Source organism: Dipteris shenzhenensis, chromosome 13 (genome assembly GCF_047967505.1).
Source record: "Dipteris shenzhenensis isolate YYH24624 ecotype China chromosome 13, Dip_SZ_1.0, whole genome shotgun sequence".
Classification (NCBI taxonomy): Eukaryota; Viridiplantae; Streptophyta; class Polypodiopsida; order Gleicheniales; family Dipteridaceae; genus Dipteris; species Dipteris shenzhenensis.
Window position 1 is genome coordinate 52079534 of NC_141608.1, and position 19556 is coordinate 52099089.

General features: G+C 48.5%; 1 protein-coding gene across 2 annotated transcripts in view; it reads right to left on the reverse strand.

Annotated features, from left to right (window-relative positions):
• Positions 1 to 1021: 1021 nt before the first annotated feature.
• The window catches only part of LOC147895560 (uncharacterized), a 31214-nt gene continuing 12679 nt past the window's right edge, over positions 1022 to 19556 (reverse strand). For both annotated transcript variants that reach the window (XM_087383763.1, XM_087383764.1), the window contains exons 5-11: positions 7072 to 7391; positions 6694 to 6818; positions 6463 to 6563; positions 5923 to 6276; positions 2434 to 2727; positions 1407 to 2285; positions 1022 to 1282 (exon numbers count right to left, since the gene is read on the reverse strand). In XM_087383763.1, coding sequence (XP_087239889.1) covers positions 1698 to 2285; positions 2434 to 2727; positions 5923 to 6276; positions 6463 to 6563; positions 6694 to 6818; positions 7072 to 7391 — 1782 coding nt within the window. In that variant the 3' untranslated portion in view covers positions 1022 to 1282; positions 1407 to 1697. The remainder of the gene's footprint in view (positions 1283 to 1406; positions 2286 to 2433; positions 2728 to 5922; positions 6277 to 6462; positions 6564 to 6693; positions 6819 to 7071; positions 7392 to 19556) is intronic.

Below are 19556 nucleotides of genomic sequence, written 5' to 3' on the forward strand. Positions count from 1 at the left end.
CTGCTATGGCTAGTGGTAGCAATAGCAAATGAGGAGGTATGCTATCTGCCATTATTGCACGATAGGAGTTACAAGGCGATCTCCCATTGCTTGCAGAATTTCCCTTCAACGCAAGGGATCTAGCAATGCTCACTCAAGATCCCCTTGCAAGTGAGGCACATTAGACGTGCTTGCTTGGGAGAGGGTAACCAAGCTGACAAAGAGGAGGCACACCTTCCCCATAGACATGGTATCCCGGACTGACTTGGTGAATGCGGAGATGGTCCCAGATCAGGGGATCCATGAGGTCACTCATCCTTCTAGGTAGGTACCCTCTAGAGTTACAAGGACAAACTTCTAGGAGACCGTTGCCAACATTATAGCCTGGAACATCTAGGTAGCACGGTGCAGCCTGGTAATGTGGGAGCAGCCATTTTCGACCTGGTGCCACTCTCTTCAACATTTGGCTAGAGATCATATACACCTTACACTTAATCTAGGAACAAGCTACCTAGGGTTCTATGAAGACCATAGAGCAACAACATTTCTGCAAGGCTGGGCGTGTAGGCATACAATACATTCTTCTGGATTGAGGAATCCATTGGTTGTTTAGTCCACCAGACTAGTTGCTCCCAGGCAGGTAGCCAACTTTTCCTTTTCTTATCAGAACTTCATGGATTGCTGCCTTTGTATCATTTTTCAAAGCAATTAATTGAAGGTAGTTTTTGGGAGAGAAAAAAATAAGGGTGACAGTTAATCAGAGAAACCCTTCCTGACCACAGCAAGAAAAACACCTGCCCTTGATGCGACCAATAGAACTTTACCTTCAGTCTGAAGGTAAAGCTTACGATGATTAAAACAGTATTCAACGTGCTCTGGATAAAAAATAAAATCCAATCCATTAAAAAAATACATTATTTTGGATTTTAAATTCACACATTTTTCCAGAGGAGTCTCCTGAGGAAAAACACCAGAATGTTAAAAAAACGGTTTTTGAATTCCATCTGGATCCTGTCCCTAGTCAGCTTGCCAACTACTTTGAGGACATGAAAATCTTTATTGAGTATATGTATGTAGAGATGGACCTGATCCTAATCCTTGGAATGATTACATAGGTTTCTCCTTTGTGCTTCTTTAATGTGCTTCGTCCAAGTAAGTATTATTTGTCTAAAAATTTCTCCACCAGGTGGAAGAAAAGAATGAAATCAATGAGAAAAAGCAGCATTCCTGTAGTTGGCCATTGAGCAAGCTCTGGGACGACTGCAGGTGGCAAGTGCTATGGATCGAATTTGCGTTTCAGAACCTGTCAAAAGAGGCAAAGCTAACCTGTAAGCGCAGTGGTAACAGTAAGATGAAAACTCAGATGTCCTAACCATTTAGGTTGATTGCATTCCGTTCCTGTAAAGAAAAAGTCTATAATCAGTTACCTTTCTTGTTTGGGCTTCTGGTAGGGCAAAGTGGTTGTGACATGAATAGCATGTATTAATGTCACATAGAGACCTCTACACTTTGGGGCTTCTTTTGAGTAAGAAGTTATCCAGTTGTAATGTAAGGCACCGCACACAGCCCAATACTGGCATTGATGATATTGCACTATGCTGCAGAAGCTCCAACATGTATGCATTTTCCTTCAATACATTAAGGAAACTTTGTGGAGATACTCCTCATATCAAAGACCCTGCTGATCATCACTGATCAGTCTAATAAGATAAACCTTCCTAAGAGGTGGGTTGTACCTCCACAGGGAAAGAGCTTTTTAAGATGAAACTTGCCCTCTCCATGATGTCATCTCTCCCCTGTGAAACTCTCCACCTTACTTCCTCCCCTTCTTGCCTGCCCTCTGCTGCCTTCTTCACCAGTGTGTTTTGTGTTTTTATGTTGTCCATCTCTCTCCTGGTTTTGGAAAATTCTGCTTCCATGCAGACCACCTTATCCTTGAGCTCATCTATAACGAGCCTGGATTGTCTGAGCTGATCTCCCAATTTCCCTTCCATTTTATTTGCATGTAAAATTGAAGCCTTTAATTGTCCTGCCTCCTTAAAGGCATAGTCTTTTCCTTCTATAATGGTGGCTAGATGTTTTGTTAGCCTTTCTAATGCTTCCTCCCGTTGTGTTAATTCATACTCAGTTTCATATACTCTTTCCTTCATGGACTTGTACCTTTGTTTAAGAGCTTCATCCTGCTCCCTTAGTATCTTAAGTTCTTTCTGAGTGTTCACCAACTCTTGCTTTAGATTGTTGCTTTCATCTGACTTCACTTTAACTATCTGCAGTAATCCTACTGCTTCCTGATTCAAGCAAGCTAGCTGCTCCAAAAGGGAAAAAAAAACCTCGTATCAACATTGCATTTGAACAGTAACATATCGGAGAGGCAAAATCTTCAAAACAGCTGGTGCAATTATGCAGAAAATGAGTGGAGTTCAATGTATGTGCTGCATGAACAGATAAATTCACCTGATCTTCTTTTTCTTTAGCAAATCTAAGGACTTCCTCATTGATAGTAACAAGCTCTGAAAGTCGACGCTTTTGTTCATCATAATCCTTTTTTAGGTCTTGTATTTTGGTAACAAGTTCAAACTTCTCCATGACAGTCGCATCTGTCTCATTCTGAATTGCCTGAATCCTTCTCTGTATCTCCTCCATCTGTTTATCTTTATCTTCCATTGACTGCTCTAGGTCCAGTATCTTGTCTTCACTAAATGCAAGCTGTTGTGACAGCTGGTCAGTTGTCTCTTGAAGGCTTTCAATCTGCAGAAAAAGACAAGTATAGCCTTACAATTTGATACTCTCAAGAAAGACTTATTTCCTGCCGTATCTCAAAGCTAAAAAAAGAGAACAGCTTCCATTCAAAAAGATTGGTAAATCCTGTTATAAAAGAAATATCAAATATGCATGGTGCTAAAAGAGTTTGCTTATTACTTTGAATACTTTCCATATGTTCATAGAGCTTATTACTACTGCTTTAAAGACTAATGATAGGCATGCTATAACAGCAAAAGACAGCAGAAATTGTGCTTTATACATAGCAACCAATGTAAAATAGTTCTCTGTCATGCCTACACTTCTAAAAACTACACATGTGAAGTCTGAAATAGGTAAATCAGGTAGCAGCATGTTAGGCATGGGTGAGCTTTGCTTTGCAAGCCTGTGGTTAGGGGACGTATGCCAGGTCATAAGCCTTGAAATTTTTTTAAACTTCGATGCATTGGGTCTTGCATTCCCTTTTCAGGTGGTGATCGGATGGACAAAGATCTTTACTTCTGCAGAAATTAAGATGCCTTCCTCACCAATTATGGCAGCTGTTGTCAGAGCTTGGCGAGCTTTAGGGGGTTCCCCCCATTATGCAAGATGAGATCACAAGGCAGCCAGTTATGTGCAGGAGTGTTACATTGTTATGGTTATCTAGGCTAGACTTAGCTTAATTATTCTAGTCTATTTTATTTTTTCATATCTCAGTTTCATATATAACCAAGGTGTTGCACTTTCATTGTGGAATATTCAATGGAGCTTTCTGTGTGGATTACAATCTCGTGTCTTGTGTTCACTTAGTACATTCCCACACTTCCAACATTTGCTATCAGAGCCATTGCCCCATCACCTAAGTCTTGGTTCGCCTTGTCCATTTTGTTGGCACTACGCACTCATCCTCGAGGGCATCTTTATCACCGTTCTTGTGCAAAATTCTCATACTGTGTGCCTGAAGTCGTGCCTCAGTTTGGGCCTGTATTGGTGCCTCATTTGGTGCAAAAAGTGTCACTATTCAAGCTCATTTTTTGGTATTCTATTCATGTGCAGGTCGCCACTATCTGTGTAAAAAACGTTGGCTGTTTTGTGGCATCTCTGAGTTCCTTTTTTGGTTACTGGGAAAAACAAGAAAACCTTTCTTGTGCACAGCCTAAAAAACGATCTGTTTTGCTGCTGTTTGGAGTCCCCTCTTGGTCAGTTTGAGTTCGCACTTCTTCTACAATCCAAAAGCGACCTATTTCTTGCTGTTTGGAGCAGTTTTCCAGCCTGTTCTGTGAAGAACCGACCTAATATCGACCTCCATTGTGGCGCCTCTTGGTCAGTTTGAGTTCGCACTTCTTCTACAATCCAAAAGCGACCTATTTCTTGCTGTTTGGAGCAGTTTTCCAGCCTGTTCTGTGAAGAACCGACCTAATATCGACCTCCATTGTGGCGCCCCTGTTCATGGTCTTTGCCAGCTCATTTTTGTGTGAAAAACGATCTAATTTTGACCGCTATTGCTGTTCATTCCTGGATAGTCCTGAACCCTTGTATTCCATCTCAGCATTGGTGACACTTACCAGCGAGAATCCGCTGCACATTCTTGGATAAACCCTAGCCCTTGTGCCACGGGTACCTTCTTGCAGGTACAAGCAGTGAACTACTTGGGTTGCCAGTGCATTGGGTTGTGGTGATATTGTAGTCGCATTTGCAGCACTCAGTATTTGGGGCTCACTTCTGTACTTCGCAGTCAGTGTACTGCAGAAAGAGCTGCAGTCAATGTCTCTTTCAAATAGTTTTGGGACATTAAGAGGGTGATAAGTTGAATGCCTCCAACTATTCTCTGTTGTCTTTTATGCTTAAGAATATTTTGATTCGCAAAGGGCTTTGGCCTATTGTTTCAAGGGATGACACCAGACCAGTTGTTGCCAGCACGGCAACAAGCAGTCAGGCCTCATCTGGAGGTTCATCTCCCCCTCTCACAGAGGACCAAAGAAGATTTGAGCATCGGAACGGCCAAGCATTGTGGATTGCCAATCAAGAGACATATCATGAAAAATATCGAATCATGCACCCATGCCAAGGATCATGGAACAGATTGGCTAATATGTATCATGTCAAGGATGAGGCATAGGTCATTCCCTTGACTAATCAACTCAAGGAGCTCAAGATGCATGATGATTAGACCATCATACAGCATGACAAAAATTTTAGGTTTGAGAGATCAGCTTGCAGGCATTGATGTGATCATTGAGGACAAAAAATCAGAAACTGTTCAAGTTGGTCATCTCCTGTCCATATATTAGGGAGTGACGGCTTCTATGTGGGTGTGCCCTAGAGAAAGGACGTTGTTCCTTTTCTCAATGTATTTGTGCAAGACAGATGGGGGTTCAGCCATGGCACATTGCCAGGGTTAAAGGCTGGGTGAAGGATTGTGCATAGGCCTGACTTAAGGGCTGGTTTGGAGGCTGACTAGCGCCAGATTTGGCCGGCATGTGCAGGCGCAGTAGGGGCCCGGTCAGGTGACCCGAATAGTTTGGTCGGGTTAAACTGACCAGAACCGACTGCTGACCAGCCCACCAGGGCCAGTCCGGTCAGCCCGCCTGACTGAGCAGGCCGACCAGCAGAGAAACTTCCCCCTATAAATAGAGCTCCCTGCCCTCTTGTAGTCTATCTATTCCGTGGAGATTTTCACAGCTATAAGGCAGAGTTTTTCCCTTAAGTTTCCTGCACAGTTCAATCTCTTTGCAATCACATTTACTGCATCTCAGTCTGCATACCTGCTCCCACTTCTTTGTTCGCATATTCTGCTGCACTTTGACAGAAATAAGAAAGAAACCTCCAGAAAATATGAATATATACATACAGCGCTTGCATACTCTTCAGATTCAATTTGACTTTTGTGACATCATCTATGATGTCAGTGAGATTCTACTCACTGACATCATCAATTATGTATGTGTGTTGGGAATGCATCCTCTGTCTATAAACTGAGGCTCTTATTTTACTTTCTGATATGCAATTTTTTGATGTTGCTTCGAAGGACATGTTACTGTTTCCAACACAGAGGGAAATTTGATTCTACTCTCAAGCATTGAGAGCTAAGTCTTTAAAATGTTTTGTGCTCAATACAAGCTATACTAGAACAATGGCCCTTTATCAGCAATAAACATAATTCAATAGATAATGCATAAATCTCTTGAAAAATTAGCAACTTACATCATTGTTGGCATTGTTCAACTGAGTCTCCAAGGATGCCACTAAACCTTTATAATGTGAACGCAGCTCAGACAGACTTGTTTCAGTTTTGGAAATATCTATTGCAAGTTGAGAATTCAGCTGCTGCGCAAAACAAAGCGTTTTTTCCTTCCTTTCAAGTTCAACCCTGTGCTCCTCAATTATTCTGGCAAGTTGTTTCTCTTGAGCTCCAATTCTCTCTGAGAGCAATTTGCTTTTATTTACCTCCTCCTCAAGGTCCCTTCTTGTGGATTTCAAATAAGCCTTCAATTTTCCAGATTCTTCAGTAGCACCAGTGAGTTGTTCCTTCCATGAGGTCTTCATTTGCTCACTAATCTACAGAGATAAACATTTATGACAGATACTCATCATTATGAATCCAATGGTCAAGATGACGGGAAACAACTATCCACACTAAGTATAAAACCTACAGGCAAAACTGGTTGCGCATTTCTGAAAGACCATTGGATGGAGCAAAGAAGAGGGCTCGTATCCTTACTACAGAGATCCACTGTGCAGTACCTGGATAATATCAATAATTGGTGCCCTCATTTCACTCAGAAGGTCGAATTGACACATCATTGTTAGTTTCTGAAGTGTTTCTTTCAGTACAGTCAGCTCACCTAAAAGTACACATGCAATATCAGAAAATAAGAACAATAAAAATATATACTTAAGATTATGGTTGATTGGGGATGCTCTTGAGCCATTTAAATGGATATGCATAACTGGATTCATTTTGTCAAGACTTACAGTGGAGTGATCCTGTGTTTGTTTCCAAAGGACGCATCTCTCCATTTCTTTCATCAGCTCCATGGTTGCTTAAGGTCTTCATACCTTGCATTCCATTCTGTGATGCTTCTGGGATTTCAATGGATCTATAAAGACACACAACAATTAGCTAGACTTTTGCATTGATTGCTTGCACTAGAGCAGCTAAATTTGTTTCTGCCCATCTTTTAATCATGTGTCTATTTATCATTCTTTTGTGTCTTCTGTTTTCATTTCAGGGTCGGTCCACCAAAACCAGTGCACAGAGTGCTTTTCAAATCACCACATGCTATAGTTCATCCTAGTAGAATTCAGATTCAAAAGAGCGACTGTTAGGATATTTTAACAGACTGCACTGACCTTCTAGCTGCAGTCACAATGTTTTTTTCACAATGGTCTGCAGCCAAGAAATGATGCCCTCCATTTTCTTTCTTCATGTCTGCAAATTTTTCCTTCATAACTTTCATAAATCCATTTGGTGCAAACTCATGTACAGGAAACCCATGGTGATTGGGATCAGGCCTACGAGTATCTTCCTCTGCATTCAATAACACCTCTGAGGCGTCTGAAGGAAGTGATCTCTGGATGCCATAGCAAAGATGTGCAGCTTCCTCAATTTTCAATAACAGTCTCTCACCATGTATTCCTTGAACTACTTCCTGTAACTTACTGTACTTATCCTGCAACCACACCTTCAAAAATCAGTCAACATGTTCACAATGATTGGGATTAGAAATGCTCTCTCTCTCTCTCTCTCTCTCTCTCTCTTCCAACATTGAATGGACGGATGATGATGACGACTCCAGGCTGATTACTCTTTTAGACTATTATGTAGGTACTCTAAATAAATTGGGTTTGCTTTTGCACTCATTGCGAGCTGCCATGCGCCCTCCCTAAAGCAAATGTACTAGAGGGTTTCTTGTTGTCCCATAGACCTTTTGGTCTCCAGTGCACGTAAAGCTGGAAAATGGGCTGTGTATCGAGATGGAACAACACTAATTAGAGACTTCAAATCTAAACCTAAAGACTCTCAGTCTTAAACTGATGTTATGAAGGCCACTTCTATTAGTTTTATAGTCCTAGTATGTATTGGTGTGATATAATAATCGAGCTGAGATGCCATGTGCACTCCTCGAACCTCTGGCTTATCCAGATGTTGTAAGTCTTTTTGACATTTTGTACTTCGTCCCATAGACCCATGAGGTCTCTTGCAGATGTTAATATGACTTTCTTTTCTCTCTCTCTCTCTAGTATGGATTTGTGAGACACGGTGAGACAACAAGAAGGGATGAAGCCAAGATGCAGGAGCCACACACGATGCAGCAACAGACCGGAGCACGCCCGATGGAGGTTTACAGATTTACTCAGTGGAGACCGCCGGGGACCAAAGGCATCACTATTGACATGGCCAATCGGATACAAAGATCATGGAGACCACGCCCCCTGCCTTAGCGTGAAATGACTAGATAAACACAGATCTGAGATATTTTTAGGGCTCATAGGAGAGCCACCATGGAACCTGGCTATATCTTTTGACTCTGACTTTGAGATTGAGTCTAGCTATTAGTCCCTAGTTTTCGGACTTTGAGCTTGCTTTTTGTACTTATGAGTTTAGTCTAGTTTAGTCTAGCACTTAGCAAAGGGCCCTAGCGAGCCCTTTGCCTCAGCCCATAGCGCCTTGTATGAGCTATGTCACTCTGATTTTGTACTTTGTCTCATAGGTCTGTGAGGCCTTTTGAAGACGTTAATACATTTCTCTCTCTTTCTCTCTCTCTCTCCCTCACACAAAAGCTAGTAGAGCAAGTACTCACAACATAGCAAATTTTGTCAGAATTTTCTTGCATTAGTTATAAAAGACAACTATTAGTTAATAGTAGTCACCAGTCCCATAGATCTTGAAGGGTGTCAACATCAATCATATCAGAACATAGCTCAGCGGGTTCAGAGATCGAGGAGACCACGTCCCCCTTGCCACCACAACGTGAGATGGCCAGACAAATGTAGATTCGAGACATTTTTGTTGCTTATAGACGAGACACCACAGTGCCAGGTTTTGGATTCTGAGTTCCAGTCCTAGTTCCAACTCTCTTTCTACTTTCAGATAGTACATGATATGACATGCAATGCTATGATATGATACGACATGCTTTATATTTGTTTTTGCTTGAGCTATCGAGCTCTTTTCAACATAGTACTCAGTAAGGGCCTTAGCGCGCCCTTTGCTCCAGCCCTTTGTGACTTGTATGAGTTTTTTTTTCCCTTTTGGCGTTTTTCGCACCTTGTCCCATAGGCCCGTGAGGCCTTCCGTGGACGTTAATACATCTCTCTCTCTCTCTCTCTCTCTCTCTCTCTCTCTGCCTCTGCTCAGCCCATCGCTAGCCTCCGCTTAGCCCATCGCTCTGCTCTACCCTCAGCGTAGCCCTCCGCTCAGCTCGGCACTCAACATGTAGGCCAGTGTGCAAGGCCGGGTAGGCTAACGCGGGGCTCGCGCCAAAGCACACCTTGACACACGGGATCGCACAAGAGAGCAGGAGAAGCTCCTGGTTTGCCGTTTTTTCTCTTAGCTCCCCAGTTCATTGACTTAGGGGATATTGTTACACTCAAGTTAAGGTAACATGACCTCGGAAGGGTCAATGGACATTTCCCTTCAAAGGATCAATGTTTGTATTATATTTGGTTGGGCTTCATGTAAATGGTAAAAAAGAATCAATGCCAAGGTCCTTGATGAGGGTGATATGGCACAAGACTACGTGGATCTAAGGCTAAGGGGCCAAAATGCATTAAATGTGCCAAGGGGCAAATGAATTAAATGATATCCTAAGAGAGGGTAAAATGATGCATTTAGGTAATGCCCTCAAATGATGACATGTGGCAGACTAGATCCATCTAGGGATATGTGGGCTCTATATATAGCATGCAGGTTTTTTCTACTTACGTATCTTGGGAGCTTGTTACAGGAGGGGTTGGCTGGGTGGAACATAGTTGTGCCTATGCCCGTGATTTGCAGAAAAGAACGGAGTTGATTCGTAATATTTGGTATCAAAGTGCAGGGACACGGATGTTTATGATAGGTTGTCATGACAAAGAAAGCAGAGGGTCTTTGGTGTTTTGCTTCACTGTCAAGTTGAGGACTTGTAAGCAGTCGTTAAGGAGTCAATCAAGGACAGCATGTTATCTAGCTGCAGAGTTGTTGGATCGTCTCGGATTGCTTTTCAGAGTTTGGATAGCTGGCGTTAAGATTAGTGGATATACATATAGCTGTGCTCCCGTTTTCCATTAGATGTTACGGGTTGTGGGATTTTGACGTCAGTGTTAGCGGCTTTGAGCCTGCGTTTGGGTGCCAAGGCCTTAACCTTGAGATCGTGAAGTGTTTCTAAAGACTTTGAAGCAAGTTTCGCCAGTTATGAGGTCAAAGGATTTTGCTGCGCAAAAGTTTACTGGATTCATGTGATGGTTTTCGAAAGCTTAGTCGTAGATATTGTGAACGCTTGTGCGATTCTGAAACCAGTGTTCATACGGTCTAGTCTAGGAGGGCTAAGGTGCCAAGAAAATCCGCGAGACCACCCACATGTTTAATGAGGCAGCGGATAGGTGGTGGATAAAACAGCAGAAAGATGGAGTGGCATCCACTACTTGGGAGGGGTTTTAAAAAGAATTTAGAAAACACTTCTTACCTCTTGAAGAAGCATCCCGAGCTTGGGATCAGTATCGAAACCTTCGTCAGAGAAATTTATCAATGGGCCGAATACACTGATAAGTTCAGAGAAAGTGTAATGAAAATTTATGAGCCTCTACCTCAGTCGGTGTAGGTACAAGATTTTATCTTTGGACTGAATGATCAGATCAAGATGGAAGTTCGGGCTAAGTATGCGAACACGCTAGATGAAGCAATTGTCATAGCCCTGAACTATGAGGATGCCAAAGCGAACAGACCAAGTGGATTTGTGTAGGTTGGGACTCGGTATGAGTGCCCGAAGAAAACTGGGTTTAAGAAGAAGTGGATTAGCAAAGGGAGTCCCTCACAGCCTAGTGGCCAAGCCAAGCAGGCGAAGCCAGTTGAGACTCCTAAACCAAGTACCACCATTGGAGTGAAAAGAAAAGTAACACCAATGGCACCTTGAGCTTGGTCGAAGTCTTCCTTGGACCCAGAGCAAAGAGAAAAAGCGAGGAGAGAAGGCTTGTGTTTTGGATGCCTTTAGTCTCATCAGTGAAAAGATTATCCACGAAACAAGGATCGTCGGATGGCTGAGATGGTCATCTCAGAAGCGACATGGAAATGGAGGAAAGTCCCAGAGCAGAATAGATGCAGATTCAACTAGCGGGTTCTTCTCAAAGGTCGGTTTCTGTTTTGTTATGTGTGTCTGTTGCTAAGCTAGTAAACAATGCACCTGATAATATCTTATCAAAGCCCGCAACAACGGGGTATAGCCTTTAACGATACGACGTTAATTAAGACGAAGGGGCAAGTAGCCAATCATGACGTCATTGTGTTGTTTGACTCAGCGTCAACGCACAATGTAATTAACTCCAAGCTTATAAAGAGGCTGAAATTAAAGACTAGCCCATCTGACTATGCATACGTAGTCAGAATAGCAGACGGAAGTTCAACTGAAATATGGGACCAAAGGGTTACCTAGTTGGAACTTCGAATTCAGGACTATGCAGAGAAGCTTGATTTTGAAATGACAAAGCTTGCTCACGCAGATATAGCCCTAGGTAAGGCTTGGCATTCTAGAAAGAATCCAGCCATAGATTGGAAAAATCACATTTATCAGTTCAAGATGAATGATGTGCTATATGTCTTACGAGGTGAAAAAGATATACCTCAAGGACCATTGGTTTCCGTAATGGAAGTTTGAAAAGCTCAAGAAGGGTTTTTGTTTCTTTGTACAGCATCGGTAGAGCCAATTGATGGTCCTTCGGCTAGCACTGATGTTATCCGAAATGGAGAGATGGCCAAGTTGGCTAATCAAATAGCAGAGGAATTCTCTAGGGATGAGTTACCTTATGGGTTACCTCCTGAGCAGAATGTTTAACATAAGATTGAACTAATCCTGGGGGCAGAACCTGTAAATAGACCTCCCTATAGGTTAAGTTTTACTCGCTCACCCGACCCGCCCCCTCGCTCACCCACCTCGCTCACCCCACCCAACCCCCTCGCTCTCCCGCCTTCCATCCCGCTCCCCCCGTCCCCCGCGCCTTCACCCGCCACTCCGCCCATTCCGCCATTCCGCCCCCCCTCGCCTCCATTCCGCTCCCCCCCGCTTCCTTTCTGCTCCACTCGCCCATTCCGCCCCCCCGCCTCCACTCCGCTCCCCCGCCCTCCGTTTCACCCCTCCGCCCCCGCCACTCCAACCCCGCCCCCCCCGCCCTCCCGCGCCACCCGCCTGCCCGTACCCTTCACCCCGCCTCGCCCCGACCCCCCCCCGCTCACTCACTTCGCTTCGCCCGCCCTTCTGCTTCACTTCTCCACCCCGCCTCCACCCTCCGCCTCCGCCACCATCCCTTCCACACCCAGGCGCCACCCTCCCGCTTCGTCTCCCCTTTTGGGGTGGCAGCCTGTTCTTCATCGGAAGCTTGCAGTTAGTCTTGGCGGTATGGCGGCCCCCTGCCCGGATCCGGAGGCCCAGTCGGACCCTCCCTCTCCAGATGCCTACCGCGTTATCCTGACAGAGCAACAATCATCTCGTGTGCAGGAGGTTGCCACTGACTTTGCCCGTACCTCTGTTTACGGTAGAGTCATTGGACACTCTCCCTCCAGAGCAGCCATCAGGGACTCGCTCCAGTCCACTCTCCTGCTAGAGGATGGCCATATTGAGGAGGTGGCCCTTATGGGAAGGGGCATCTTCTGGCTCAAACTCTCCAATGAGAAAGCTGCGAGCAACCTGATTGCCGGTTCCCCCACATCGGTGGATGGAAAGATTATCATGATAGTCCCGTGGTACCGTGGATTCAGCGCAGCAGATTTTGATGTTCGGTTCCGTATACCTCGCCACCCAGTGACACTAGTTTTTCCAGGGCTTGCTGCTGAGCTGCGGCCGATTGTCAGGGACTTGGGCTCCCATTTTGGATGGGTTATGCACGACACTTTCGCCGATGCGGTGACCACGGCAGGAGCCCCCCGAGTCCGAGTGGCTGTGGCAGACCCTGCGACCCTCCCTGCAGTGATCGAGATTGTGACAGATGCCGGCAGCATCACCCAGAGCATGATAGTCACCGGACAGCTAGGTCAGTGCCTGAGGTGCCACGGCTTTGGGCACTTGGCGGCTGCGTGCCCACGCTTCGCCAGCTCATCTCGACCCCCCCCGCCCCCGCCTCCTCCGCCCCCGCCCCCCCCCCCCGGACAGTCACGTCAGGAGGAGCCGAGGCAGGCGGAGCCCGGTCCAGAGTTAGTGGGTGGTTGGACCGAGGTTAGAAGGAAAAGAGGAAAGAACAAGAAGATCTCGGATAAAGGCAAGGAGGCAGAGGTTACCCTTCCGGCAGCAGCACCCCAGAGACCTGACAGGCAGCCGCCCCAGGGACCTAGGAGAGCTTCTTCGTCGACGGCAGCCCGCCCTTCACAGCCTCAGATCCCCCTCTCTCCCGCTCCCCCGCCTCTTTCCACTCAGTCCCAGTCCCTTCCCCAGTTTCCCCTCCCTTCGCCCGACCCGCAGCCTCAGCCCCCGTCTCTTCCTCCTCAGTCTCCTCCTCCTCCCTCTCAGCCCCAGCTCCAGAGGCGTCCCCATCCCCCCCCTCCCTCCGCTCCCCTCGACTCCTCTACAGTGTTAGCTGCACCTTCGGCTTCCCAGCCGAGGGCAGCCCCCGCTCCGCCTCCTCCACTTGCTCCGCCAGTCGCCTCCGTGGAGCTCGAGTCGCCTACCCCTCAGCCTCCTCCCCCTCCCCCCCCGCTGGCAGGACACCTGGAGTCTACACCACCACTGGAGCAAGCTTCCATGGCCGCTAGCCCCTCAGTGGCAGACTCTGATGGGTCTCAGCTTCAGGAGAGAGCGCTTCCTCGAGACTTTTACAGATCTGGCCCCTGGGACTACTTGGACGTGGCCGACCTTGGGACCTTCCCGGCTTATCTCGACATCAGCATCTTCCTGCTCCGCAAAGGGGCGGATGGGAAGATTGTCGCCTTGGCCCCTAGGGATGGCCCTAGCTTCGCCTTCACATTCCTCAGCGATGGCACCGAGACCTGGACAGACGACTCGGTTTGGGAGGCGCTCAGAGAGCAGACACACGCCCAGGTCTGTTCCTGGATAGGCCCGTCCGGTGGGCAGCTTCTCGAGACTCAGTGGTCCGAGGGCGATGTGCGCCTGCGGTGGCGTTGCGCCGCCAAACGTTTCCGACTGATTGTGATCCTCAGACCTACCCTGTCATGGCCTCTCCCCCAGGATGTCAAAGCTTGGTTCCATCAGAAACTCCGAACCTTCTATGGGATGACCACTTCAGAGATCTCGAGCTGGCTCGAGAAAGCATTTGTTCATGGCACCAAAGGCCTCTCGCCTTTGTTGAAGGTGTTGAAGGACGGGCAGGACGATCCCGTCTCCCCCTCCAAACCTTCTCATAAGCGGCAGCGCCTCCATTCCGACATGTCTGATTCTTCATCGACTTCGACCGCGAGCAGACAATTGTTCGCAGCTCCCCATCCCTCTCCATGAGCCTACACCTCGTATCCTGGAATGTGAACGGGTTTCACTCTTCTGGCACCCGTGGTCCCAGGAAGCTCATTTTGCGACAGGAACTTCAGCCTGCAGTGATTGGTCGTTTGGATGTACTTCTGCTCCAGGAGCACAAGCTCTCTGCGGCTCATTCCCGTAGCTGCGGGAAGGTTCTCCCTGGACGTTCCTACACTTACTGGGAGCCTTCGATCGGCGCACAGGGGAGGAGTGGGGGTGTCTGTACCTCCGTGTGCGAGCAGTTAGCCCAGGGAGTTTTCGGTCATGGCACGTTGATCCCAGGCCGAGCCCTTTGGGTAGGCCTGGATTTGGAGGGATCCAAAATTGGAATACTCAACATTTACGCTCCTACAGACCTCCGATGCAGAGCCACTTTCTGGAGGACACTTACAGGGATTCTTCCAGACATGGATTCCTGGATTGTTGGAGGTGACTTCAACAATCTGGAGACATTGGAGGACCAGCAGGGCAGAGGTCCGGAGTTCACAGGTATGGCTCAGGCAGAGCAGTCAGCTTGGGACTCCTTCATCTTCGCGACAGGAGGTAGGGACAGTTGGAGAGACCCGTCCTTCCGGCGTTGGCACGGGAGCCTGGACTTCTCTTGGGGCTTCCGCAGGGAAGGAGGCAGACTCCTGGAGAGGCTTGATAGATTCTATGTCAGTGATTGGGCCATCAGTAGAGGCAGTCAGGCGGGTATAGTTCCAGGGACGACACTTTCCGACCATGCGCCGGTACTCCTCTCATTAGATTTGGCAGCCCAGACCCTTCCCCCCCGGTCATGCAGGATTCCCGATTCCATCTTCTCGAGGGAGGACGTGCGTAGCAGTATTTGCAGTCTTTGGGACAGAGACTGGGGGGAGTGCACGGATTTGGTGGACTCAGTTGCGCAGGCTCTGCAGGAGTCCAGCCAGATCTGCCAGCTAGCAGCCCTACAGGTTCGACAGGATTGGTGGAGTAGAGAGAGAGCTCTTTGGAGGGACCTCGCCTCCATTCAGCGACTCCAGCAGGCTTCCCCGGGCTCGGAGGAGCTTCGGATCCAGGCCCTTCGAGCCAGAGCCCTCCTGGAGGAGACACTCCAGCGCCGCTCAGAGTTTTCCTATCACGCCTCTCTCTCCTTCTGGGCCCGGAAGGGTGACCGGATGTGCAGGGAGTTCTTCAGGACGCATGGCCAGAGAGCTGCAGGTGATCAGCTTCGGAGTCTCAGGACAGCGGATGGTCACATCGTTACGGATCCGGGGGAGGTCCTGGGGTTGGCCACTGACTTCTACAGGACCCTCTTCCAGCAGGAGCCGCTTGCCCCTCGTGCTAGTCGTGCCCGTGAGGAGGTGTGGAGGCACATTCCATCCCTGGTCCAGCCTAGCATGCAGGCGATGTTGTTGGCGCCGTTTACCTCGGATGAGATGCTGGAGGCCTTGATGGCTATCGACGGACAGAAATGCCCAGGAGAGGATGGGCTTCCCCGAGCATTCTTCACCTCCTTCTGGGACCAGATCCATCAGCCCCTCCTTGCAGCTCTGCAGGGGATTTTCAGCAGCGGTTTGATGCCAGAGAGCCTCTCTTCGGGACTGATTTGCCTCATCCCGAAGGGAGGAGATAGACAGGAGATCCGCCAGTGGCGTCCGATCACTCTCCTTACTACCGCCTACAAAATCCTCGCCAAGATGATCAGTGCCAGAGTTCGGCCTCTACTCCCAGACCTCATTCATGACACTCAGACAGGCTTTGTCTAGGATCGCAGTATCCTGGATAATGTCTTCACCTTTTCAGAGGCGGCGGAGTGGGCTTAGCACAGTGGATCACACCTTGCCATTCTACTTCTCGACTTTGAGAAGGCCTACGATCGCGTGGACTGGTCCTTTTTGGAGGGGACTCTGGAGCGGCTAGGTTTCCCGGCAGGTTGGATTCAGGGTATCTCAGCTTTGTACAGGACAGCGTCTAGCAGGGTCATCATTGAAGGCAGGATGGGTGAGCGCTTTAGCTTGGAGAGATCAGTGCATCAGGGTTGCCCCCTTGCTCCTTACCTGTTTCTTTTCTTCGCCGAGGCCATGACTTACTACCTTCGGGCGAGGTCTACCGGGATCCGGGGGGTTCGCCTTCCACTTCGGGAGGACACGGAGCTTCTGGACTCGAAGTACGCAGATGATACAGCCCTTTATGTCCAGGACGATGAGAGGATGCTAGAGAGGGTGCGGATGGCCCTGGAGGTCTTCTGCTCGGCCGCTGGTGCGAAAATCAACTGGAACAAGTCAGTTGGTTTTCTCACAGACCCTGGGGCGTGTTCTCAGTGGGGGCGATTTCTGGGTTTCAGATGGATTCCACGGGGACAGACAGCTAGATACCTTGGCTTCCAGGTTGGCCTAGACATCACCCCAGCTCAGCAGTTTCTCCCGATGCTAGACTCCATCCGACGGAAGCTGGCTTTCTGGAGCACTGCTAAGCTGTCTCTTGCAGGTCGTGCCCTGGTAGTTAACCAGGTCCTTCTAGCCACGGCTTGGTATGTGGCTTCCTGCTGGTGCTTCTCGAGATCCAGCGTGGCACAGCTCAGGAGATTGGTTCGGAACTTCCTTTGGTCTGGGGAGGATGGTCTTAGAGATACCAGAGCCAGGGTTGCTTGGCAGACAGTCATTCTTCCGCAGGCTGAGGGTGGCCTGGGAATTATCGATCCAGAGCTTCAGAGTCAGGCCTTGTTAGGCAAGCTTGTCATCCGCGGTTTGACCCCGGGGGGGCAGACGTGGAAGATGTTACTTCAGCAGGGAGTAGGCTCTTGTGTCCCGCGCCGAGGTGGAGAGTGGCTACCGTCCCTCAGGTGGATCTTCACTTCTGCCCCGCTCACTCAGCCCCGTTCCCCACTCGTTCGTAGCCTCCTCATGGTTTGGAGGCGGCTCCGTCTCAGTCTCATTCAGTCCCAGCCCAGCTGTCAGGAGGAGATCGATCGCCAGCCGCTCGTCTGGAATGGGCAGGTCAGAGACGCCGAGGGCCTTCAGTTGGGGGAGAGATCACATATCAGGTGGGACGGCTGGATGAGGGGGCCAGCCCGGTCCCTTCGAGTTTGGAGGGATACGTACAGACATCTGGAGATGACTGATCTTGCAGACGCAGCTGGAGGTGCACGCGGAGTCCAGGCGAGACGCACGGAGATCGACGGAGCGATCCCAGCCGCTTGGTTGGCTCCACCTGAGCCTCAGGTCCTCATGCCTGGAGACACCCGCTGGCTGGGACAGTTCACCCCCCGTGGCATCCCACTGGTGGTCGCAGGACGTTTGGATGACTCCTCTATCGCCTTCTTCGCGGTTTCAGGGGATGGACGACTCAGGAGAGAGGATGCGCTCATCGACCCCCTACTCCCGTGGCAGAGGGTTAGGGTCGTAGGCCTTCTGGGGAAGGTCTGGCGTACCGACCCTAGTATCGAGCAGGACCAGTTGCAGCTTTGGCGTCTTTGGCTCTGGGAGGGGCGGGCCTTGTCAGAGCTTGAGTGGGACCCAGGAGAGTGGTGGTGGCCAGAGATTGTGACAGGACAGGGGCCGACTTCCTTCTTCGCTTACAGCACGACTCTGGGCAGGCGAGTTCTCGGGAGGATGCAGAGCCGCCCCCCCACCCAGCAACCTAGCTGGTACGCACAGGGTATTTCCACGTTCTTTTTACAGGCATTCTGGAAGGCCTTGTGGGAGAGCTGGCGGCCGCGGAAGATCTCATACTTCCTGTGGCTTCTTGCCCACAAAGGTCTTCCAGTGGGGAGCTGGTTGAGGCAGATAGGCCAGGACGGTTGCTGTCAGATTTGCCATGCGGATGAGGAGTCACCAAAACACTGCCTGTGGAGCTGCACGCGTGCCCAGGAAGTGTGGAGGTGGACCTTCGGGCTTCTTACTCGCGCAGCACCAGAGCTAGGAGTGATCACTTGGGGCGCGTTCTGTTGGTGCAGCACCGCACCTGGTCTTCATCACTTGTTCGAGGCATGCCAGCAGGACCCCACCTTCCTTATCACACAGGGGACGTGGGGGCCGCTCGAGGGTATCCCACAGCACCTAGCAGAGGCTGATACAGGAGTTCGGGAGAGGCAGCCAGTCTGGGAGATTATCAGCAGCATTACAAGATGGCACATCTGGACCTCGCGCTGCGCGCAGATCCTCGGTGGCACCTCCTTATCGACCGCCCAGATCATGGCGGAGATTTGGAGTGAGATTATTCATACCCTCAGAGGCCAGTGGGACCAGATTCAGGGAGACTCCCGGGCTGGTCAGGAGAAGCGGAGACGCTTCCTCCAGGCTTGGGACACACAGAGCCTCTTCTTCGAGCAGACTACGCAGGGCCTTCGGTGGCACTACTCACCACCCCGATGGCTGTTTATTCACACTCAGCATATCCCTCCGTGAGAGTATGATTTATTATGCTTTTAGGGCCGCGTCCGGTTTGTGAACGCAGCCCGTCAGCTATAAGCTGACCTCTTGTATTTTGTTCTCGAAGTAATATAATTAGCACTGTTTTTTCGGCAAAAAAAAAATAGGTTAAGTTTTACCGAAGAAGCAGAGGTGCGAAGACAACTGAAAGAATACCTCAAGCTGGGACAAATTCAGCCCAGTTTCTCATCTTTTTCTTCGCCAATGATATTGAAGAAAAAGAAAGATGATACTTTTTGCCTCTGTATAGATTACAGAGCACTGAATAATATCATTGTTAAGCATAGATATCCGATGGCTTGGATCGATGATTTGCTAGATGCATTACATGGGGCCATAATTTTCAGTAAGATAGATATGAAATGTAGCTACCATCAGATCCGTATTAGAGCCGAGGATGTGCATAAAACTGCTTTTAGAAGCAAGTTTGGACATTATGAGTTTTAGGTAATGCCGTTTGGACTTACCAATGCTCCTGCTACATTCGTCACGCTTATGAACGATTTACTACGTCCGTATATCGGAAAGTTAGTAGTACATTTTATTGATGATATTCTTGTTTTCAGCAAAAGTATTGCTGAGCATCACGAACACTTAAGAATAGTGTTCAATACTTTGAGGAAAGCCAGTCTTTATGTACATTTAAAAAAAACTGTACTGTGTATGGTAAGACTTGAATATTTAGGATTCATTATTACTCCCAAGGGGGTGAAAATGGATCCATGACTTGGCCTATCCCTCAAAGTTTGACCGCTTTGCGATCATTCTTGGGATTTGTCCAATTTTATCG